This window comes from Anastrepha obliqua, chromosome 5 (assembly GCF_027943255.1).
Source record: "Anastrepha obliqua isolate idAnaObli1 chromosome 5, idAnaObli1_1.0, whole genome shotgun sequence".
Taxonomy (NCBI): domain Eukaryota; kingdom Metazoa; phylum Arthropoda; class Insecta; order Diptera; family Tephritidae; genus Anastrepha; species Anastrepha obliqua.
Window position 1 is genome coordinate 100,200,953 of NC_072896.1, and position 24,992 is coordinate 100,225,944.

General features: G+C 38.2%; 1 protein-coding gene across 1 annotated transcript in view; it reads left to right on the plus strand.

The window, feature by feature from the left end:
• Positions 1 to 24,992, plus strand: part of LOC129249023 (putative neural-cadherin 2) — a 124,272-nt gene that overhangs the window by 84,667 nt on the left and 14,613 nt on the right. Inside the window, exons 7-10 of the mRNA XM_054888634.1 lie at positions 51 to 953; positions 2,103 to 4,419; positions 6,549 to 6,719; positions 9,426 to 9,667. Of these exons, the coding sequence (XP_054744609.1) occupies positions 51 to 953; positions 2,103 to 4,419; positions 6,549 to 6,719; positions 9,426 to 9,667 (3,633 nt within the window). The remainder of the gene's footprint in view (positions 1 to 50; positions 954 to 2,102; positions 4,420 to 6,548; positions 6,720 to 9,425; positions 9,668 to 24,992) is intronic.

The following is a 24,992-nucleotide window of genomic DNA, read 5'->3' on the forward strand; positions in this document are numbered from 1 at the left end:
TATAATATGTCTTTATTTCTATTTAAATAAATTTCTTTTTCTGCTCTCAGGAACTGGCACTGCATCGATAAGGGTCAAAGATCTGAACGATATGCCACCGCAATTCACAAAAGATGAATGGTTTACCGAGGTGGACGAAACGAATGGCACAGCCATACCTGAAACGCCGATACTCACGGTGACCGTGCAAGATGAGGACGAAACTAATTCATTTCAGTACAAAGTGGTGCCGAACAGCGGTTTTGGCGCGGAGAAGTTCGCCATGGTGCGCAATACTGACGGTACGGGTTCCTTGAAAATCACACAACCGCTCGACTACGAAGATCCAATGCAGAGCAGTGGCTTTCGTTTTCGCATACAAGTCAACGATATGGGCGATGACAATGACAGCGATAAATATCACGTAGCCTATTCATGGGTGGTGGTGAAATTGCGCGACATTAACGACAACGAGCCGCACTTCGAGCGCGACCACATCGAAATGGCCATCTACGAAGACACCAAAGTGGGTACAATACTAGAACAATTACGTGCAACGGACGCCGATCAGGGGGGTCATAGTAGAGTTACGTATCGCATAGTACGCGCCACAAATAAGAAACGTCAATTTGCCATTAGTCCAAAAGGTGCGGTTAGTGTGCAGCGGCCGTTGGATCGTGAAGAAACCGACCGACATTTTGTGCAAATATTTGCTGTGGATGATGGCAGTACGCCGCGTACAGCGACTGCCACATTGACGGTGATAGTGAAAGATGTAAATGACAATGCGCCGGTATTCGCGAAAGACTATCGGCCGGTGTTGCCGGAGAATGTATCGCCACGCAAAATTATCGAAATAGCGGCGACAGATGCTGACGATCGAGCGCGTGGCAATGGTGGGCCATTTACTTTTCGGCTCGATCCTTTGGCCAGTGATGTGATACGTGCCAGTTTTAAGGTGGACCAAGACAGACGTGAGTATTGAGAGATATTTGAGTTTTTAAATGACTTAAAGCAGTTTGTACTTTAATAGAGTTTTACTCCTTTTCATTGATATTCCAATTATTCTTCTTTCATTTATACTTTTAAATGACATTTTGTCACATACCAGGGTCACTGATTTTAGAATGTTGTTTAGTCCTTTTTTTGTGAAAAATGTTATTGGATTCTAGGCAATATGCAAGAAACATCCCCTTTATTCTGATTTCAGAAATTTTGGCTATTCATTTTTTTGGCCCGCGTTCTGGCAGGATGGGGTAGATGTTTCTAAAAACGGAAGATGTTTCTATATTTAGAGTGTAATAGTGTATCTTAGTCAGAGTTACTCCAAAATAATTTACCGCCATGTGGGAAATCAATTTCGTTCCCTCCCAAGGGGAGTTTGCTCAGATTAACCTTATTTTTTTCTGAACTCCCCCCAAAAAGGTCTGACTTTAGCAAACCTATCGAATTTTCATTTAGAATGCATCATACTTTGAATTAATTGTATGCCATACAAGAGCATTATAATTGCTTAACCCACACAAGTTATAGAATGGAAAAATATTGAAAAAAGGAAAGCGAACAAAAATTACAGCATCGACCTTTACAAGTGTGTCCCAAATTGAAAGTTCTGAAACTTTAATGTTCTGCGGCTTGCCGAATACCTTGCGAGTAGAACCTCCACCTTTGTTTGACTGCGGGTCTTTCCACGGTATGGCTTCCATATGCACACATTAATGCAAGTAATTAGAGCAACTATTCTGCAAGCGCGTCAGGAAGGGAAAACATTTTCAACTTTAGGCATTCACTTAACTTTGCTTATTCGACAGAAACGTATTTTTTATATTTTTCTTCCATTAACTTTTCTTGCTACGCAACCCAACCCAACAAAAACAAAAACATCGTTAACAACGGCTTACGCGTCATATTAACAAACCATCCATTAAAAACAAAACAAATGCGAAACTCAACGGAAATCCACTTAAATGTGCTTTACAATCAACCAAATTAACCATGGACGGTCTTCTTATAACCTACCAAAATGCCAACACGCGCCATACTACCCACCAAACTCTTCGACCCTTTGCTCTTCTGTCATCGTGTAAACAAAACAATTTCGTATACACACATTCCATCCGCAGGCGGTGACAATGGTAATGGCTTAGCCATTGTCTCTTCGCTGCGTCCCTTCGACCGGGAACAACAAAAGTCCTACCTCATACCAATCGAAATTAAGGACAACGGCACACCGCCCATGACAGGCACCAGCACTCTGACAGTCATTATAGGCGACGTGAATGATAATAAAATGCTGCCGGGCAGCAAGGATGTTGTTGTCTACAATTACCAAGGACAATCGCATGACACGCAAATAGGGCGAGTGTACGTGCACGACTTGGACGATTGGGATGTGCCGGACAAGAAATACTATTGGGAGGCGCAAGAGCATCAGCGTTTCAAATTGGATACAGACACGGGCATCGTTATGATGCGTGCGGGCACGCGTCGTGGTCGCTATCAATTGCGCTTCAAGGTCTACGATCGGGAGCAGGGTCAGGTGGATGTGCCGGCGAACATGACTGTCGTGGTGCGCGACATCACTCACGAAGCGGTGCAGCAGGCGGGCTCAATGCGACTGGCGGGCATCAGTGATGAGGACTTTGTGCGCGTATGGGACTACACACAGCACAAACTGCAACGCTCCAAGCTTGAAAGGTTTCGCGAAAAATTGGCGGAGCTACTGTACACGGATCGTGATTACGTTGATGTATTTAGCGTGCAATTAAAATCGGAGCAGCCCTTGTTGACGGACGTACACTTTTCTGCGCGCTCTCCCACACAGCAGCCCTACTTTAAGGCAGTGCGTTTAAATGGTGTGGTGCTGATGCATCGCGACGAGATCGAAAAAGAAGTGGGTATTAACATTACTATGGTGGGTATTGATGAATGCTTGCAAGAGCGTAAGCACTGCGAGGGCTCGTGCACCAATCATGTTGAGATACACAATCGCACGCCATATACGGTGAGTGTGAATAAAACGGCGGTGGTGGGCGTACGACTTAACACAAGCGCCGAGTGTGTTTGCAAAGCGCGCACCTTCAACCGAGAGGAGACATGTCGCACGCATCACTGCTACAATGGCGGGCGTTGTGTGGATACGCGCAGTGGGCCAAAGTGTGTCGCGTGCCCTGTGGGTTACAATGGACCACGCTGTCAGCAGACAACACGCAGTTTTCGCGGCAACGGTTGGGCGTGGTATCCTGCGCTGCAAATGTGCGAGCAATCGCACCTTAGTCTTGAATTTATTACCAGCGAAGCGGATGGACTTATTCTCTACAACGGACCTATAGTTCCACCCAAACCGGACGAGCAGCTGCTGCGCGATTTCATTGCAATCGAGCTGGAGCAAGGTTATCCACGTCTGCTCATCGACTTTGGCTCTGGCTCTTTGGAGTTGCGTGTGAAAACGAAAAAAACGCTTGACGATGGCATTTGGCATCGGCTGGATGTGTTCTGGGATAGCGAGAATGTGCGCATGGTGATTGATTTTTGTCGCAGCGCAGAAGTGTTTGAGCTGGAGGATGGCTCGGCACCCGAATTCGATGACAACTCCTGCCAAGCGCGTGGTCTAATACCACCCTTTAGTGAAACGCTGAATTTGAATGTACCACTACAGTTAGGCGGTCTGTACCGGCAACACTTCGATCAAACGCTCTATCACTGGCAGTACGCCTTCACGTCAAAGGGCTTCGATGGCTGCATACGCAATCTCATACACAACTCGGAACACTACGATCTAGCATTTCCAGCATTGGCGCGCAATAGCTATCCCTCCTGTCCACAAACAGACGAAGTCTGCCTAAAAACCGAGCACACAGCACGTTGCTGGGAGCAAGGTAATTGCGTTGCGAGCCTAGTACAGGCCAAATGCTTTTGCCGACCCGGCTGGACGGGACCCACCTGCAATCTACCCACCATACCTACCACATTTAAGCCGCAAAGTTATGTTAAGTTCGCACTCAGCTTTGAGCCGGATCGCTTTAGCACGCAACTACAGTTAAGGTTTCGTACACGCGAGCAACAGGGGGAACTGTTTCGTGTTAGCGATCAACATCAACGTGAATACGCGATACTTGAACTCAGCCGTGGCCACTTACAGTTGCGGTTTAATTTAAATTCGCTGCGCACCGAAGAAAAGCGACTGCAACTGAATGACATAGCAGTCAATGATGGTCAATGGCATGTGGTGCGTGTGAATCGTTATGGTTCAGCAGCTATGCTGGAGTTGGATGGCGGCGAGGGTCGGCGCTATAATGAAACATATAATTTTGCCGGGCATCAGTGGCTCTCTATCGATAAGCAAGAGGGCGTATATGCGGGCGGCAAAGCGGAGTATACGGGCGTAAAAACCTTTGAAGTGCAATCGGATTTTCAAAGGAGCTGTCTGGATGATATCAGGTGAGTGTGTTTATGATGATAATTAAATTTCGTAAGAAGATTATTAGTGCGTTGGTAGAGATTCTAAAGGAGTGTTACCTGCATGTGAACGGCACAATTGTATTGTGATGCAGTTGAAATGTGCATCTACATTGGAATGTTGGGTAAAAGCCTACGGAACTAACGGAAATTTCGCACTTACACTTAGAGTGATTATTTTCCTATTAATCTTACTGGCATGCAAATATACTAGGGTGCCTCAAAATGAGTTGCAGTCGGAACTATAAAACTTATAGTGCAAATTTTAAAGCCTCTGCAGGAAATATCTATTCTGGAAAGATTTTTTTTAAAGTGAACTGGATAGATTTGAAAGTGCCTCCAATCTCAGAATATATAATAGAAGAGTTTAAACAAAAAAATATGCATAAAAATTTATTTTGGGGGAGCCACATACCTTTCCGATGATGTGAACCACTGTACTAATGAAACTAATGGAAGGCCGGTCTAGTTAGATGAGAGAACAATGTCTACGCTCATTCCTTCTGGGCTAGGCCTATCTAGTTACCTGAAAAATGAACTTCGTGCTCCATTCACTGTTGGATTGCGTGATGTAAACCGACCTGATCGAGAGCTCGCTTGAGGATAAATGGATGCCCGCATGTTGAGCAGAATTTACCAATTTAAAATCAATACCCCGCCTAGCCGGCTCATCTGCTATGCATTTTCCATGAATATCTCTGTGTCCAGAAACCCAGGCAAAGTTCGTGGTGCACCGCTTACCCAGCTCATTTAGAATAGTTCTACATTTGGTGGTCACTTTGGTTGAAGTGCTTTGGCACTGTAGAGATTTTATGGCAGACTTACCGACTGTAGTATGTAGATGGGTTGATCGGTTATGCTGTGGCGAACGGGTCCCTGGCATACAACGCAGCCTCTTTTATAGTGACTAACTCAGCTTGAAAGGCACTGAAATAGATTTAATAATCAGATAGACGTAGTTTTAGGTTTAGCTGCAGTACTTCTGAGTGGCAACCACTTGCAATCCTATTATTTATTGTAGGGCCATTAGTGAAGATAGCCATTGAACCTGGGTCACAATCATTAACAATATCCCACTCATATTTTTGACGCCCTGTGGCCCAACTTTGAGATTAGTGAGGAAAAATTATTTTCAAGGAAGAGTTCCGAGAATTTTGGAAAGAAAATTGAATGGCTTAGTTAAATCCGGACCGATTTAAACTTCCTTGTTCACTCCTCTCGGGAGTACAGGGCCTCGACAAGACTCGGTCTAGCTTTGGTTTCGTTAATCTATTTTGTTTACTGACAGCCTACCGCTATCAGTCCTAAGTAGTGGGAATGCCCACCTGTCGTTGCTTAGGACTAACTCCTTCTTACAGCTTTGAGTGTCAGCTGTATTTCAAATTTTTCTGCCACAAGGATCGCACAGATGGTTGAGGACTTCGCTAAATTTCGTGTGTCTGCGGTATTTCCGCGATTGCCAGCTACCTCTTGCTGGCGCCACTGATGCAATGTGTAACTGTGAACTGAACTCTAACTGAAAAGATACGTTTTTGGGGTTGAGGAATGAGATTTTTTTTTTATTTTTTTTTTTTAGAAACAGCAAAAGTAGGTAAATTTGGAAAAGTGCGAAGACCGTGCTTTACGTGGGAAATATCGTTGGAAAATTCATTCAGAGATCTCATTGGAAAATTATTTTCGCATTCTTTTTATTTCTTGAAAAATTAATCTACACGCGTTCCAATTTTGTTCACTAATATCACAATTTTGATTCTGTTGGTGTAATTTCCAAGATTTTTGTGAGGCTTGCATAAGCTTAAACTATTCTATCAGCTAAGGTGACTTTTGGAATAAATATGTTTAGAAACTAATCTAATTTATATGACACTCAATTTTTGGAAATACTTTCAAATCGGTGCAGCTCAACTGAAACTTAATATTTTTTCGAAATAGTTTGGCGAAACTCCTAAAATATAATAAATTTTATAGTTTTTTTTGGTGCGCCCTAATATAATATACATGTGTATACACGAAATGAATTTTCCTCTCTCACTGCATTTCGAAAACGAATTTAAAATTCTCTTTTACTTACCACTACACTTTGCTATTATTCTTCTTGCTGATTTTGGTAGACTGGATGGCAAACACTTGCCGCTGCCACCTTCAATGAATGGTACACAGTGGGGTCAGGCGACAATGGCGCGTAATCTGGAGCGTAATTGTCCATCAAATCGACCATGTTCGAATGTAATCTGTCCGGATCCATTTGATTGCGTGGACCTGTGGAATGAGTATGAATGCACGTAAGTATTAACAAGCTACTTAGCATATAAATTTATTCATGAGCATAAATTCCTACTGACATACATATGAGTATACCAGGTAGATTGAACCATTTATACCATGTTTATGTATGTTTGTGCTTTAGTTGTTTTTGTTGTTAATGTTGTACTGGTACTTACTTCACTTTATTGGTTTTGCAAATACTTGCCAACCGAAACATTTTCGGATGCTCAGTTTACGTTGCCAACTCCCAGGGTAGGCAAACGTTCGTTGCACGTCAAATTGCATAAATCAGTCGCTAATGATGCAGAAAATGCGAAAACGAATATACAATTCCAAAAATTCTAAAAGTATGATACTTGAATTGAGGGGCCTGTTTTCGAGCGATACAAATCTAGGTGTTGTGTAAAAAAGTGAAGAATTCATGCGCTTGTATTCAACACTCGATTACTGTTGATTTTTTTTGCGATTGGTCAAATGTACAACTTTTGTTTTTCTGTGCCATAAAATAAAGTCTATTGAGAGAGAAAGCTGTTAGCACTCATTATTTCATCCTTCTTTATTGTCTTCTTGTACTTTCTGCTACTACAGAGGAGTACTGATAAATTTTATTTTTATTTCTCTCTGCTGTAATTTTTCTGTTCAATTCAATCAATTTTTATTATCAGCAATAATAATTTGCTGACATCAATTTTACTTCCACACCTTTTGAAAAATATAATTTATATATATTTCAAATTTGATACCTACTATTTTATCCCTACTGCACCTGAAATTTTTTTATTAAAATGTAGTTTTTTTATTAAAATTTATTTTCCTAAATAATTTGTTACCAGGAAAAGCAACTAATTACAATATATCATACGAACTCTGTGTTGGCCACTTGTTAAACTTTACTTAAGTAAAGGGAATGCAAAAAGGAGTATTTCTATTGTATTATCATGTGAATAACTTTTGTATTTGAAGATTTTTTTCCTTATATCTTATTTTTTTCTTATTTTGATAGGTTTAATAATAAAATGAGCAAAAAACAAAGCTCCTCTCTAACCGCTAAGCGTATGAGCAAGAAGGGCTCCGAATGAACTTCGCGGGTTATTTAGTTCAGATGTCCTAGTGAACGGGTGAGCAACGTGCGTTCGCAATCGAAACGTATTTCAAGGCCAATGACTCGTGCGCATCTGCTAATCGTAGATTTCGTTCCCTTTGCAATATTTGGCATTTACGTGATGCACCAAGTGAAGATTTGATTCCTTGATGGGTGCGAAGATTTCGGGCAAAAGTGCTATGGCAAACAGCCCACTACCGGGGTCTAGCCGAACATCGAGTGCAAATTAAAATATTGAACTCGTCGCTATAAATGTACACGATAATCCTCGTTAATCCTTACGGAGTCAGAGAGCAGCTATTCTAGGACTTCCTTGCCTTAGACTTCCCACCTTCAAAACTAAAATCGTGCAAGCGTTTAATCCAACGATTACAAGACAATGTTGGAGCAATTTCGTATGGAGTGACGAAGCGCATTTTCATATAAATGGATAAGTATAAATAAGCAAAATTACGGCTATTTGTGCTCATCAACAAGCAATTTCTGCTGACGGTGTCTCTTATCGTCGTATACTGAACTAGATATTATTTTCTACCAAGAATGAGAGAACATCCCTACCTCAGTACATACACATGGTTTCAGCAAGATGGCGTCACCATGCATACGACGAGGGAGAGCATGACAACACTGCATGATTTGTTCCCCAACAAACTGATAAGCCGTTTCGGTAACATATTCTAGCCACCTAGGTCGCCTCATATTACCCCTCTGATCTTTTTTCTGTGAGGTTACCTCAAAAGTAAAGCTTATGAAACAAACCAGTGAACAACGACCATTACAGCACTAATAAAAAATATGGTTTGTGAGGTTAATGGCATACCCACATCGCTGCTCCAGCGAGTGGCAAAGAAGCGTTTACCAAATTCCAAGATTGTATCGTAACGATCAACATTTAGAGAAAATAGTTTTTAAAATATAAACTCCTCACTTATCTTCAAAAGACGCGCCTAGATGTTGTTTTAAAATAAAACAGGAAAAAATTTAGATTCTTTCTGGTTTTACTATTTTTGTTCAAAATACGACTCTTAACAATTATATGTGAAAAATTACTTCAAATAATTGCCCACCATGAGTACTTCAAGAGGTAAAATCCGCCAAATAGTCGATTCATGAATGCCTCATTCAGCAATACTTTGCGCGCAGTAACAATATTATCAATAGAATGTCCAGTTTTTGGGCTGCCAGTCCATTTTCTATTCTCAAAAGAAGCAGTTTTTTGAAATTTTGTCACCAAACTTTAAATTTTCGACTCATTTGAATGATTGTCTCAACCAACATAATGACTATTTTCATAATAAGTTTCAATAATTTTAATCCGTTGTTTTATCCGACTAAATTATACATCTGTCAACTTCACAGTTATCAAAAATGATGTAAATAAAAGATGTACCTTCTAGAAATTATTCACTAGTTACATCTAGGCGTCACTGCTGCAAGACCATTTAGTTATTAAAATTAACTTTTATCATTAATAATAAGTTTTTTTTAATTTAGCTTTTAATTCCCAATTCTGTCACAGGACACGCTGTACATCTTATTTCCCTTCATAACTGATATGTAATAAATCAAGAAATACTTTCATATACAATTGCATATCACTTCTTTTCTGATCCCCATTTAGTTGCAGCGAGGGTCGCATTATGTCCGCCGATACGAAAGGATGCGTCGATCGCAACGAATGTCTCGATTTGCCCTGCCTCAATGGAGCGACTTGCATTAACCTCGAGCCACGCCTTCGCTATCGCTGTATATGTCCAGAAGGCTATTGGGGCGAGAACTGTGAATTGGTGCAAGAAAGTCAACGCCTTAAGCTGAGTATGGGTGCGCTGGGTGCCATCTTTGTGTGCCTCATCATCATATTGGGTGAGTAGAAATGTATGCATGCACATGTAAGCAATTCTTTAAGATGGTTAATATTTAGCTATTCATTATTAGCAATCTACAAATCCATGAAATACAATTGAAATAAAAATAGAAGTTTTATTTTAAGCTCAGATAGTAAAATTATAGGTGAAATATTTAGCTAAACCACAGTTGCTGTTGTTTGCATCTGTGCATCTGACTGCACATATTTTTGTCAATTAGTGTATTTTTATTTCTGTTTTCACTTTCTACGTCTATTTGAGCTTGCAATGAGTGAGTCAGAGCTTGCAGCCTGGTCTCTTGCCCTATTTAGTAAAGGGGTTTCCAATAAGAGGTGTTATTTTGATATTCAAAAAATGTTCTATTTTTAATATAAATGATCGGATGTTTATTTCATTATAAAGAGGAAGGTATTCCATTAATAGTGAAAAGTGAAAAATAACATCAGGCAAATGACCAGCACGATCCTGCTTACAGGACAATATCCGTTTCATGAAAAATTTCATAACCGAATTCCAAAGTGGCTGTCCTATGTCTTCGATAGCTTCACGAATTCCATCTTTGAGGTCTTGAATCGGCCCTGGGCTGTTGTCGAGACCTTCTCTTTCACGTAGCCCTAAAGAAAAAAGTCACAAGGTGTTAAATCTCAAGATCTCGGTGGCAATTGTGATCACCTCTTCGAGAGATAACACGGTCCTGCAACTTGTCCCGTAAAAGAGCAATGGTTTCTTTGCTTGTGTGGTACGTAGCGCCGTCTTGTTGAAAAAAAACGTTGTCCAGATCAATACCAACGAATTCCGGCCATAAAAAATCGCTAATCATCTCTAGATAACGCAATCCATTCACCTGTAACACCTGTTATTGGAAAACACTTTACTATTAACTCAATTACAACGTACGTGTCATAATTTTCTATGGGCATTCTATGACTGAGAACTTATATCAATTTCATGGTTCACCACACAGCCAGTCATGGGACCTGCTTTTTATTGCTTGACCTGAGTGAAGAGTACAACTGACACATGACTTTAAGAGATGAATCTTTAGAGACTTTCGAATCTTTAACCTGAATTTACTAGACCAGATATTAACAAGGCAAGGCAGGTTTTTGAAGAACCTGGAGACGGGTTTGCTTGACGAAACATTGCCTGCTGTCAATATATATTAATTTATATTTGAAATGAAGTATGAGGTTTCTTTTTATAGACAAATACCGGGTGATCCACTTCAATCTGATGAATAGAATTATTAAATAGCCTTAGCAATTGCTAAATAAGCGCCATCATTAATTGCCCTTTCCAACTGGTGACTCGACTACCATAATTTCGATTTCGTATTGCCGTACACCACAAAAGTACAACGAAATAATGTCGCTTTACGTCGAAAATATTCAATTGGTTGTGTTAACATGTAGTTCAATGTACCCGTTGAATGATTGAAAATGGTTTGAAGTTCGACATAGGTCTTATGTAACATTTAAACAATTAGCAAGAAAACCGTTCATTGTGAAACCATGAGACAGAAAATTGAGGTAGGAAGGTAACAAAGGATAGAAATAAAGAACGAACGAAATTCTGATGAAGAACGAAACTATACAGTTTTTTACTTTTTTTTTTAAGTAATATAAAAAACAATAAAAAAGCGGAATTTCATCAAAACTGGTTAAAATTAAAACAAATAAAATAAAAAATAAAAATTTAGTGAATATTTCTGCCATTCCCTTCTGCAGCCATCAAAACCACAGTTAGCAAACAGATTACTTTAACACACAAGCGAGCCTTGCTGGTTGAGAGTGGCTGCAGATGGACAAAACTGATATTGCCTGTCCTGTGCGACCGACTGTCGCAGGGCCTCGTGTCCTTAAGCAGAAGGGACTGTAGGCAGCTGGTTAGACTGATGACGGGTCACTTTCTATGGGTGAAGCACATGGGAACGGTGGCCATCTCAGACAGTGCACTCTGCCCAGCTTGTGAAGAGGAGTACAAAACGGCGGGCCACTTTTTGTGCAACTTCCCGGTCTTCGCTCGAACCAGGCTTGAGGTCTTTGGCACTGATGTGTTAAGAAGCGACCACCTTGACTCCTTGGCACCACAAGATCTACTCAGATTTGTTCGGAAGTCAGGTAGATTTAAAGAAAATTAAAAAGGGAACCCGCCTGCAATACAACGGACTTAATGTTGTCTCAGTGCTGTACTTGCTAGTCTGTCCCGACACAAAAAAAAAGTGAGCACTAAAAAAATATATATAATAATTTCATCACATCTGGTTAAAATTAACACAAATAAAAATTAAGTGAATATCAGAACAAAATACCAGTCTAACGGTTAGACGCGATAGAAGTGAAACCTTCCGTAAAACAAACTGAGAGAGAATGAGATCAAAAACAACAATTGACGCGGTATTTCAAAGAACATATGTAAATGAATGAATTTGAGTTATAGAAAAGAAACTAAAAAGTTCGACCCATATTGGGGGACATCAGAATTCGTTTTAGAGGTATGGTTCCTTCGGCAAAGTTTCTTATTTTGATCCCTAGAACACGATTTTCATAGAGCAATGAGCGATTTTTAAATCGACCCGCCCTACTGTACATGCAATGCTGTGCCTATGAATGCGCGCTGGATTTCTTGAGAAATTTTACCGTATGTTTTGCTGTGGCGAGGCACATATGTACATACACACAACATATATACATATATCCGCATATATACATACATATATAAATTCACAAATTTAAATTTGCTTATGCCATCCTTCTGTGTGCCTGGTAATGAAGCATTTTCTATACATACATATATATACGTATATCTTTTTTCTTCTTCTTTTTGGTGTCGCTTTTTCGTTTCATCGAGTCTCAAATCACTCCCAACGATTCTAAAGAAGTTTTCGCTTCAAAAAAAAAACAATTTTATCAAAATTGATTAAAATTAAAAAAATTAAATTGAAATTAATATTCATTTAAAAAAATAATAATTTTATCAAAACTGGATTAGCTTAAAACAAATAAAATAAAAATAATAAAAATTAACTTTAACATTCACTTAAGAAATAACATCTTTGTCAAAACTGATTAAAATTAAAAAAAAAAAAAAAATTAAATGAATATTAAAAAAAAAAAATTATCACAAGTGGTTAAAAATTTGATGTACTAACGTTTATCGCGGGCTGTATCTCATTCTTAGATTCCTTGTAAAATAAAAATCTTTCATTCACGTTTGCAAAATTTGAGCAGGATTTATTCATATATATACAAAGTAGCGCAAAATTAATAATCCAATTTGGTTTTTGAATCACTTTTTTACTATATACCAAAAAAGAAACTGCAATATCCAAACTTCTCACTCTGAGTGATGGAATTATTTACTTTGACCGTTACTTGTATGTCTGTTTGTATATTGCAGCTTCTTAAGTGTCACAAACTTCACAAACAAGTGTGAAATATGATTGACGTACGACGCCATTTGCAAAAATTACAAATGCGGTCAAGCTTCTTCACCTCGAATCACCATAATCCAGTGAAAATATTTGAGTTATAGACACTTCGAACTATACAGGGTGAACGATATGAAGTGTTACCAACTTCACACTGCTTGTATCTGTAAAACAGCTCATGACATCAACGTCAAAATTGTTCTAATGACAGTTCAATATATTGTTTATAAGCCATCAAAAGCATTCGCGTCTCAGTTTGGTTGAATTTTTTTTTTCCTGTGATGGAATTCAAACGTAATAGTGTGATTGCGTTGTATTTGCCTGGAAAACCACAACCCAATTGCTGGTGAGCTCAGTCACCTCAAAGTGAATAAAATGTTTGTGTATCGCACTATAAAATGTTACAATGATACTGGTGGCATTGCAAAAGGCTATAGAAGTGGACCAAAAAACCGCAACAATGCCAGAAATGGTTCGGAAAGTGAAGGCTCGACTTGAACGAAATCCACGTCGAAGTGGAAGAAACATGGCCAAAGAACTGAAAATATTGCAAGACAGCATTCGACGCATATTGAAAAATGAGCTCAAGGTCAAGGCTTACAAGTTCCAAAAAGCACACGATCTTTCACGCCAGCAAAAAAAAGTTCGGTGCGAAAGAGCAAAGGAGTTGTTGCGCTTGCACGAACGTGGCGAATTTCCTAACATTGTGTTTTTTGATGAAAAAAAATTCCCAATTGATCAGTTCAGAAACACTCAAAATGATCGTGTTTACTTGACCGAACGCCACTCGAAGCAATTTCCCATCGCAAGTAATGGTTTGGGCCGCAGTGACCGCTGTTGGACGCTCTCCAATCGTTTTTATCGAGCTTGGTGTCAAAGTGAATGCGACTTATTATCGGGAAAATATTTTAGAAGCTGCTTTGCCGTGGACACGCAAACATTTCGGTCGTAGACCATGCACGTTCCAACAGAACTCCGCACCGTCTCATAAAGCTCGTGTGAACTAAGAATGGTTAAAAAATCATATTCCACACTTCGTTCCATCCACACAATGGCTTTCGCATTCGCTAGACGCAAATCCGATGGACTATTCCATCTGGTCCATTTTGGAGAGTAAGGTGAGGACCAAAAATATGCCAGTATGGATGCGCTGAAAAAAGCGATTATACGAGAATGGGTCAAAATACCTCAAGATCACGTTCGTGCAGCATGCAACTCATTTTTGGACCATTTGAAGGCTATAGTCAAGGCAAAAGGTGATCATATCGAGCTAAAGTGAATGTATGTATGTTAAAATTGTAATCATTTTTGAACAATTTTGTCTTTGAAATCAATAAAAATTAATTTCACACAAAAAAGTTATGGTGTTTTGAATAGGTAACACTTCATATCGTTCACCCTGTAGAATAATATATTTTTTTTATATATAATAACGATAACGATAATTATAGCGTCTTATAATTCGATGTAGCCGGCTGCAGGCACCAAAAAGTGGGTCGTTATCTTGCTCATGCGTCGTTACCTTGCTTGAACTACAAGCGAGAGCGCGGAACGAACGACAAAGAGGCACAATCGGCCCCCGCGTTCGGCAATGTTCGACATCTGGCTCTCTCCTACTTGAGTGAGCATATATATGTATGTATATGCGCATATGTAGGTATATAAATTCACATACTTGTATTTGCATATGCCTTCTTCCTGTGTGCATGGTAATGAACCATTTCTCTGTTGAGAATAGGACGATGATAGAAAAAGTAGGAAATGAAAGGGAGTGTTTCGAGTGTAAAGTGTCTTGAAAAAGGCAAATCGATGATGGTGCCTCTTAGTGTTTTTGACTTATTAACGTCTGATGCACAATCGAAATTGAAGATATCTTTCATGAATTTGATAAATGTTTCGTCATTTTTCACGTTTGTGTAAATGTAACTTGATCGATTCCATTGCGATTCCATTTACCTCCGTCTCTATATCCATACAAAATGTCTATCAAACAAATAAAGTTAAAATTTTCTTTTGGAAAATTGCAACCCTTACATCAGTATTTTCTCATGATGTTGTCACGTTAAACTATCGTCAGTAAACCGACTTTACAGACAACCTCTTTTTTTAACAGCAAACATAATAGCATAGAATGCATTAAAATAATAAGAAATTATTGACAAAAATCCAAATCCCTTTCGAAGTTTTTATTAGAAAGAGACTCTAATTTGCTCAAAGCCTTACAGGGATCCTCCATGGTAGTGTCATTCCCTTGCAAATATAAATGATTCTCTCCACTCTACCTTCATTATCACTTTCCATTCCGCTCAAATCCGAATCCTTTGCGATAGTGCCTAATAATTCCGTGGTTAGTGGGGAAAACTTGCCATTAAAACTGATGGTCAAACGTTATACGAAGAAGAAACATCACGCTTTTCAAATACGTAAGTACTTTTCCGAATACACTGAAAAACTAAGGAAGCACATAATTTGGGATTTCCCCTAAGTACATCGACTTAACGAAGCATGTGCCAAAATTCAAGTTATAGAAAAATTCGGGGTAGAGAGGTTTAAGTTATGGGACTAAAATTGAGTCGATATTCCTTTCTAAAACCTATTGTCAACCGATTTAGTTTGAGTTATAGAAAATTCTAGTTTTAGAAGTCCGAGTTATGGAAGTTTGACAGTAGGTAGGGCAAAATTAATGACCTTGTAAATTTTGTTTTCTGAAAAATCAGGCGAAATATGAAAAAATGGGATATATAGGTTGACGCGAACTTTTCAAAGCCCTATCTACAAGGAATTTTCTCATAATTAGCTTGAACCTTTGAAAAAATTTTCTGCATATATTGTGATGGTTTAGTAAGTAAAAAAAACCTAATACCAGATGGCAACAGCACCTTCCGAAGACTTGGCATGTCTTATATTTTCTATCATAAAAATCCGATCTGTCATTTTTGTACTATTCTCTTACTTCTTTTCCTTTTCCTGGCACTACCAAATAAATCAGGTTGTTACTAAAGAAGAAACTCCAAAAATGTGAAGCTTATTGTTAAGCCTCGCTCACTCTAACCTAAAGTACCATTTAGTAAGATAATAGAAAAATATTGAAACTTAATACAAAAAAAAAACAAAGAATATTACACATTGTTGACGTCCTTCAATGACTCCCTTAGCAAATTTGAATTAGCGCATCATGTACTATTTCGATAAAACTAGTTCGCATGCATTTTTCATATAATAGTTAAAAAGAAACCAATTAAAATATAATGCATATAAATATGCGTATATGCGTGCAGCCAGTGGTCAAATAGGGGGAGCGCTTATATGACCATTTGGCCACCGCATACGCCATGGTGTCCCGCCATGTCTTTATTTATTATAACTGTATGGACTGTGGTGGCTACTAATAAGCTGCTTACCGCCACTTTCATTTGTTAATAGGATAACGGCTTTTATGAAACTTTTTATGGTGTTAGCCATTTTTTTTTTGTTTTTTTTTTAGAAATTTTCAGCTGCTTCCGGGTAAATTGACGCTATTGATTATAGAGTTGCCTATATTATTAGGTAAGGTAAACAATTTTCAACGTTCTAGTATTTTCGATGCAATTTAAATAGGCGTAATTATTTTTATGCAAATAGTTTATTTATTTATTAATTTTACGAAGTTTGGAAAACATGATTTCACACTGACTATTAAAACTATAGGATAGGGAATTTATGTGGAATTAAATTACAACTTTATGTCTAACTAAACTAACAGATAGAGTTTAGGAGTACAGAAAATTCTTTCCTTCAAACTGAAAAATCTAGAAACTTAGCTCCAAGCAGTTTTGTAATTAATTTATAAATTCCTGGACAGTAAGCGCCCGCATGACGCTCAGATTCGTCGGTTTCTATGAGTCTATCGACGCTACCAAAGCGTGCCTCAACTTCGACATGCATATTACTGGAATCAACAACAATTTGCGCACAAAAATTTTTCAGCGGTGGCGTACGCTGATGATGCGCTGTTAATGGCGTCAAGACTGTATCCTAATGCGATCAGTGGGATCATCCAAAGGGCGTTAGGGAGCTTAACTCATGGGCCACACTCTGTGGCCTAGGCTTAAACATGCGTAACACAGAACTTATGTTTTTCACCACCAGATATAAGGTACCAACTTTTACCCTACCAAATATTAACGGACAAACTCTCTCACTATCACCCAGCGCAAAGTACTTGGGGGTAATTCTGGACTCCAAACTAAGCTGGAAATTAAATGTTGAGGAACGGGTAAGGAAGGCAGAAATTGCTTTATATGCCTGTAAACGCATGCTTGAAAGAAGAATACATTATGGTTGTATAAGACGGTTATACGACCAATTTTATCGTATGGTTCGGTGGTTTGGTGGAAAGCTCTAGGGAGAGAGTACAATACTATATTACTCGGCAGAATACAAAGATCAACTTGTGCAATAACGGTCGGTGCAATCAGATGATGTCCTAGGGAGGCTCTCAATGCACTGACACACGTTATTTCAATTGACCTACATATTAAGAAGACGGCAACCATGAGTGTATTTAGGTTAAATGAAGCGGGTCGCTGGAGAGAAAAAACTTATGGTCACGCTAGTCTATTATTGCGACAAACTCAGTTAATCTCGGTGAGAACTGACTACATCGTCCCGATGATAACATTCACTAGAAATTTTGCTCTCTTTTCATATAAGGAAGAATGGAATAAGGGATTCTCTCTAAACAATTTCGACACTACAGTCTATACGAATGGCAGTAAAATGGGCTGCGGTGTTGGAGCTGGTATATATTCTCACAGACTTAAAGTGAAAAATGTGTGCGTCTCCCCAATGCCTGCAGTGTCTTCCAGGCGGAAGTACTGGCAATTGAAGAAGCTTGTAGGCTACTAAGGGCAATATCACTTTCTTTCGGACAGCATAGCTGCAATCTAGGCACTGGATTCAGCTACTACAAACTCTATGGGGGTGGAACAAAGTAGGAATGGCCTTTCCACCTTGAGTGAAAACCATAATGTTACCTTAATCTGGGTCTCGGGTCATCGGAATATTAAAGGTAACGAAAAAGCAGATGAACTGGCAAGAGGGAACTGGAGAGACCAGACGAAATGCAAAATTAGCAGAACTGGCCTCTATTGTGTCGGGGAACAATCAGTCAAAATTGGCAACCCTTTCAACACATATTGTCCCAGTTGCAAACAACCGGGGAGAAAGAGGAGACAATCTTCCATTTCCTCTGTGAATGCCATGCCCTATGGAAGGACAGAATGTAAACCCTGGGCCGACCACTGTTCGAGAATCTCGAACAACTGTCTGACTTAGACGTCAACAACCTAATAAGGTTCTCAAACCGCACCGACTGGATGTAGTCTTGCTGTAAATAACCGTTAAACAAGTTGGTAACGAAGATGTGGCAACAAAATGGTGCGGAAGCGCTAGTTGGATTCTGGAAGAATCACCACTTTAATCAACCAACCAACCAACCATCCTTTGTGGTAAACAAATTTGACATTCTACAGGTAGCTCTTCGATGGGCTAGATCCGTGTTTTTCTTTGCAATCTTAAAAGGACATGCAATGGTGACATGGGAGTAGAGGCCAGATCATTGGGTGTAAGCGATGGGGATTCGGTATTTGCTCATTGAATATTGTATTTCCTCTTTTATGAAAATGATTTTTAAGTCCTATTAAATGCGGCCATTCGTCATAGAGCATTTACCATGATACTCTACGCACCCTTAGACTGGAAACGCTGCAGAATTTCTAAATTTATTTAAATTTGATTCCTTCTCCAGTTGTGCCCAGAGGCACAGTTGGATTCCATAAGCCCAGACTGGTTTGAGCACAGATTGCTAAAGGATATGTTTGTTGTCCATTAAAAGGGTTTTTACCATTTAACAGTATAACAGTACAATACATACTTCAAAATAGTAATACTGGGACTTTCCTTTTGGCAAATATTTGCATTTTCCACATAAGCCGTTTATTCAAATCAATGCCTAGGTATGATATTTGGTAGTATCACATTGCAGAAATTGAAAATTAGAAAAGGAAATTAGACGCATGACACTGAAAATGTTTAAATTATATTCCAATATCCATTTTAATCACATCAGAATTTTTACTCTGAAGTATTGATTTTCTTCAAAGAGTAGACGCCAAGGGATCCAAGTACAACAGTAGTAAGTAAATGAAATCACACAATGCCTTTTCACGTGAAATTTTTCGCGTATGAAACTCGTGAGAGTTTTTGAGGTAATGCAATAAAATTCGAAAATTTTACTGGTTTTATCAAAATTTTAGGAGACTGACCTATAGAATCCCTCGAACTACCTCATTTGAACTTTGATCTAACAGTTTTTTCGACCCACGAACAGCAAAAGTTTTTCTGGGCGCATACCCGACTTTCCACTTTGGCCATAAGGGTTGGGAAACTTGTATCGAAATTGCAAATTTTTAACTTCACTTTGAAAGAAGCTAACACACAACTAACTTTACTAAACGAAAACCTATTAGAAACTTTTAAAATCCATATAATATGACCTGTAAGAGGCGGCCGCTTTAGCTGAATTGTCTGCTGTGAAACTACCATTCGTCAGAGCGTGGGTTTGGAATCCGGAGAAAATAATAAAAAAAATGTTTCTCTAAACGCATTCGCACCTTAGAGGGCTATTGCAAACCACCAAATGCATTTCTGTCATGAAAAAGTGCCTAAGACAAAAGCATCCGCCGTTCGAAGGCGGTGCCTCCATTTGTGCAAAACATCAAGACACAAATCACAGATAGGAGGAGGAGTTCGGCCAAACCCAAATAAAAAAGGTGAACTGATCTGATGCGAAAAATACTTCGCGATATGTGGCTCAGTAAAAACATCTACCAGAAAATGCTCAGAACTTTCGCTTAATTTCGCTTAATATAACTTTTCTTTCTTATTTTCAAAATAATTTCTATGAACAGTGTGCAATTATTTTATGTAATCAAAAAACCAAAAAAGTGTTTTAACTTTTCCTGCTAAAATGATGCCAATTACCATCTAAGCAAATGAGATTTTATATTGTGCCAATATAAGCATAATAAGGTTCCTTATCGGAGTTGTCTAAACAAATATTTTAATTAGCTGAATATTCTTGAATTTCTCATATTCAACAATCTAGCTTTCGTAAAAGTCAGCAAATTATTTTTTATTAATTGTTTAATATTTCACCAGTTAATTGAATTTGCGGCTTTATAAATGCGATTGATCGGCCACTGCTCTTCTCCTCATCCCGCAGCGCCCATCAACTTTTCCATAACCTGTGCCCACCGCATGCTTGCGCCGCTGCCCGTAGTAATAATTCTACAAAGTTTTAAGCTAATTACACTCAGTGGTATTTTTAATTGCCTCACCACAAAATTCCCAGCTTCACCACAACGCCACGGCGCATACCGCTCAACTCCATCGAGATGGGCTTTATTAGCCACCAAGAAGGGCGTTAAATAAAATTTATTTGCCCAACATTGACTAACGAAGTCATGCAAAAATTAGATGGCGCAAGCTGTATTCTTTGTCAAGTTGAATTAAGTGAAAATTGCTCTTAAACTAAAATAAACAATCAGCCAAATTTGAGTCAAAATGTTTGTATATTTGTAAGTTTATGCGTAAATTAAAAGCAAACGAAAAAAAACTCACTTAAAATTGGTCAATATAAATTTTTAATAGCTAACTGTTTGCTGTTTATTACCTTGTTCGTTGCTGTCTGCAACGAAAAATCTGCAGGACAAACGAAAGCGTGAGATAAAATGAAATGCGAAAGAAACCAGAAAAAATTGCCAAACTTATCTTAAGTGGTGACACAAAAAATCCCGCACAATAGAGAGACAAACAATGAAGGCAGCGCCAACAAATGCCATCAAGTGACATGACTCCGTCCACGCCACTGCAATCTGAAACAAAGTCGCCATCAGGTCAAGAATGATGCGCTTGCAACAATGGGATGAAATGATAGATGATATGATAAAATTAATTTGGCATTGATGAAGCAATTGCGGCATAGAATAATGTTAGGGTCATGAGGCAAAAGAGTTTCTTTGTTCTTTTGTCATTAGTTGCCATGCTAGCCACCTTACATTTGAACAGATTGAGTGCCGCTTTATCAGTGCATGGTTAGTTAATACAATATTAGCTTTAAGTGGTGGCTACTTTAGCGTATGATGAGTTGAAATGATAATTTCATTTTTACTAAGGTCAAACAGCGGGTTAGTTTAGTCAAAGCGAACATTTTGGTAAATAACTCAGAAAAGCGCCTTTCAGCTGCAGGAATTTTATGCCATTTATTTCGTTGTTTTCCTTGTTTTATCTGTGCTATCTGCGTTCTTTCTGACCTAATAATTTAACTTGATAATAATAGAACCACAAAGTGGCTAGCAAATTTTTTGAGCGTCGAATATAAATTTTGCTAACCTTTTCGACCACGTCTTTTTTTGCACAAACTTTCAAGGTGAGAACCTCAACTGTCGTGCTTTAAATAAAATTTTTTTGTTACTAAGAGAAACTGTCATATGCAGGTAAAACTAAAGATTTTATTTAGTAATACTGCGTACTTAGTTTCCCACTTCTTCTTGAATTAAATTTTGAACGACTTTCAAGGAATTTCAAAGGCCTAAATTTTCCAAAAATTGTTTATTGCATTATGATAACAATATGAGTACTAACGAAGAGTTTATTCTTGTATTTCTTTTATTAATATTACGAGCAGATTTAGCACTCTGACCCCTCTTATACTATTGAGTTTTATTTCCTTCTCTGGTAACAAATGTTTTCCCAAGGTTTTGTCCCACTTAAGCATCAGCATCAGGCACGATTGGCGGTTTCATCTTTCTGTCTACAGAAACTGCACCTTCCAATGGAGTATATTCCCAGATTAGTAAGATGATGATGATTCGGTTTGAAATGCCCTGTAATGATTCTGATCTCTTTTAATGATTCTAAAATTATACTTATTTAGGTTAAAACTAATGATAAGTAGTTATGATTTCGATAAACCTGGTGGAGTGTCTCAATATGATGTTCTTCGTCTTTCTTCTACTTCCTAAATAAAGGAGTAAAAGTTACTCTTTCCTAGGCTGCAAAATGGCTCTGCGCCTAAAAATGTGGAGGTCATCCCTTTCATGTCTAATTCATCTGTTGTTTCTTTATCAGTAATTGATATGTATTCTTGAATCCTTAGAATACGTAGCGGGTTCTTGTGGCCTAAGATATTCCACTAATCAAGACATTCCAGATTTGATATAACCTGGAAATAGTTGAGAGCCTTGATTGCTACGTGGCTAACTGTAGGAATAGTTATATTACAGTTGTTATAGCTGCGTTCAAAGTGAGCGCACCTTTCTATTGCGTAGACTTCCGATTGAAATATGTTTGTATTCTTGCCTGGCGCTTCTGAGTACCGTCGTTAATGCTTTAAAGGCTTTTCACGCCTTCCCTCTTTTGTGGGTATGTATGATTTAGATAGTTATTAAAAAACAAAAATAGTTTAAAGAATTAAATTGAATTACTCGAACTGAAGGTCATAAGTTTTCGTTCCTGAAATAAGAACTTTCTTAGCGGAAGTCACCCTGTATCTTGAAATTTTATGAACTTGAAAACTGACTCCAAGTGACACCTTTCTTCACACAGAAACGACTGAACAAATTAAGATGAAATTTGACATACAAATCGCTTCTTGTATTTATGCTAGAAACGTCTACACAAAATTTGACGCCGCCATATTCAATTAATCCCATCCATCGAGAGTTACTTGTGAGCAAATTTAGGCTATGTTGATAAAAAATTTGCTTGAGACAATATTTTCTTAAATGAATATTTCACTCAACATTTGATGAATCAACTTCACTTACACATTTATTATTTTTATTATAATTATGGGAAAATTTTAAATTCTAAAGCTTATTGCTGGGTACTGAAACAACTGTCCGCCAAACCTTCCGCAATTTTTTTAAATTTATTTTGCTAAATATCTCGTAAACTGACCATGTATTATTTGATCAGATATATTTTGGCAACCCATTTGACTACCAGTATCAGTGGGTCATCAAACAAATTAAACACATCACTGCTGCTAGGCCTGTCAATATGCGGTATTTCTCTCACGCAGCATTTCTCTCACGCAACTGTAGCCGAGTGACATTCCAACGCTTCGAGAAGCCTGTAACCTAAGATATTTATTCGAGTAAGGTGAAACCTCACATTGCTTACCGGGTGCTGGAGATAGTATAATCCATTTTTGCTCTATAAAATCAGCATCTGATAAATGTCCACACACAAGTCCACCGTTAGCAAAAAAGTCACCAAGGCACTAAAGTCAGCGTTTATACTAACCAGTTGGTTTTAGCTGTCATTGGGAAAAAAGCATACTTAATAACTTTCTTTATAACCTTTATAAGATTTCATGCATTAGTAATTGGAATTGAATAAAATTTGATCACTCCGGAATTCTAAATGAACTTCCCGCGAATTTGTTTAATCCAGACTATTCTATGCCAATTTTTGCTACTCAACATAAATCTTGTCAAGTCAGGGATATAAAGAATATTCTCTTCCGGGTCTCTACTTTAGCTTTACAGTTCTCTACACGTATTTCTTGAATAGCTCAAAAATAGATGACACGTTTTGAAGTGAAGTAGAGTGCCCTTGTAAAAGCTCCAAAATCAAGTAACTAAGAACAAGCAAGCCCCGTTCTAAGGCACTAAAAAGTACAACTACCGACACAGGTAGCAACTTTGTGCATTCGCAAATGCATATGAAAGAAAGAATAAAAAGAGTTGTATACCTTAAAAGGATCTGGGCAACTATTTGCTATTTTCATTTCTGCAGACTTTTACTTTCTTTTTATACAGATTTTGTCTGAGAAGTTCCATAATGAAATTTTCCGAGGAATAATTTTGTAAAACATTTTAACCCTCCAGCCTTCAGAATTGGTTTTCAATTTACTTCAAAAAAGGATCAAAACGATACTATTTAAAAGGAATTAATGGGTTAAAATATCATACAAAAATAAAGGGTCCGCCATATAACTTTACGGATTTAAAAATCCTATCAAAAAAAGAAACTACTCAATATTTTTCCTAACTGTTTTTTTTTATTTTGAAGTACAATCCTTCCGGTTAATGATGGAACACAACTTCATTCATATGGCTGCCTCGGCTAGCCATGCACCATCCCATACGATCGCTCCAATTTTTCAACACATTTTCGATTGTATGCGGCTGTATTTCAGCTATGACAACGCGTATGTTGGTCTTCAGTGCATCAATTGTTGCTGGTTTGTTGGCATAACACTGGTCTTTAACGGCACCCCAAAGATAATAATAATAATCCAACGGCGTCAAATCGCAGCTCCGAGGCGGCCAAATGATTTCAGAATTTCGGCTGATAATGCGATTTTCGAAAACAGTGCGATCTTCTTCCCTTTGCCGTCCGTAATTTTCGTACACATTCTGCAACATTACCATGATTTTCAAAGTAATGTCGCAATATTTCCCAGCATTCTTTGAGCGTATACACAACCATTTTCGTTCAGCGGAAGAATAAAACTAATTTTCTGTCAAATCAGATGACGGCTAAGTGTTACCATTCTTCAAATAATACCTAGTTCAAATCCGTAACGATAGATGGCGGGCCCTGTATTTCTTGTTAAATTCTACTTTACGTGTTCAAACTACATATTTCACTAAAACATGAATTTCAGCATTTCTTCAATTTTTTCGAAAAGCCTTCAGGTACACAATTTTAAAATGTTTTAGGCTATAAAAATAATTGTACCCGAAAATGTAGGTTTTGCTACATGACTTGACTTGATTCAAAACCTCATCGAGGAGATCAATACTCGTATAATGCAGATATTTTTCACATGCAACGTAGG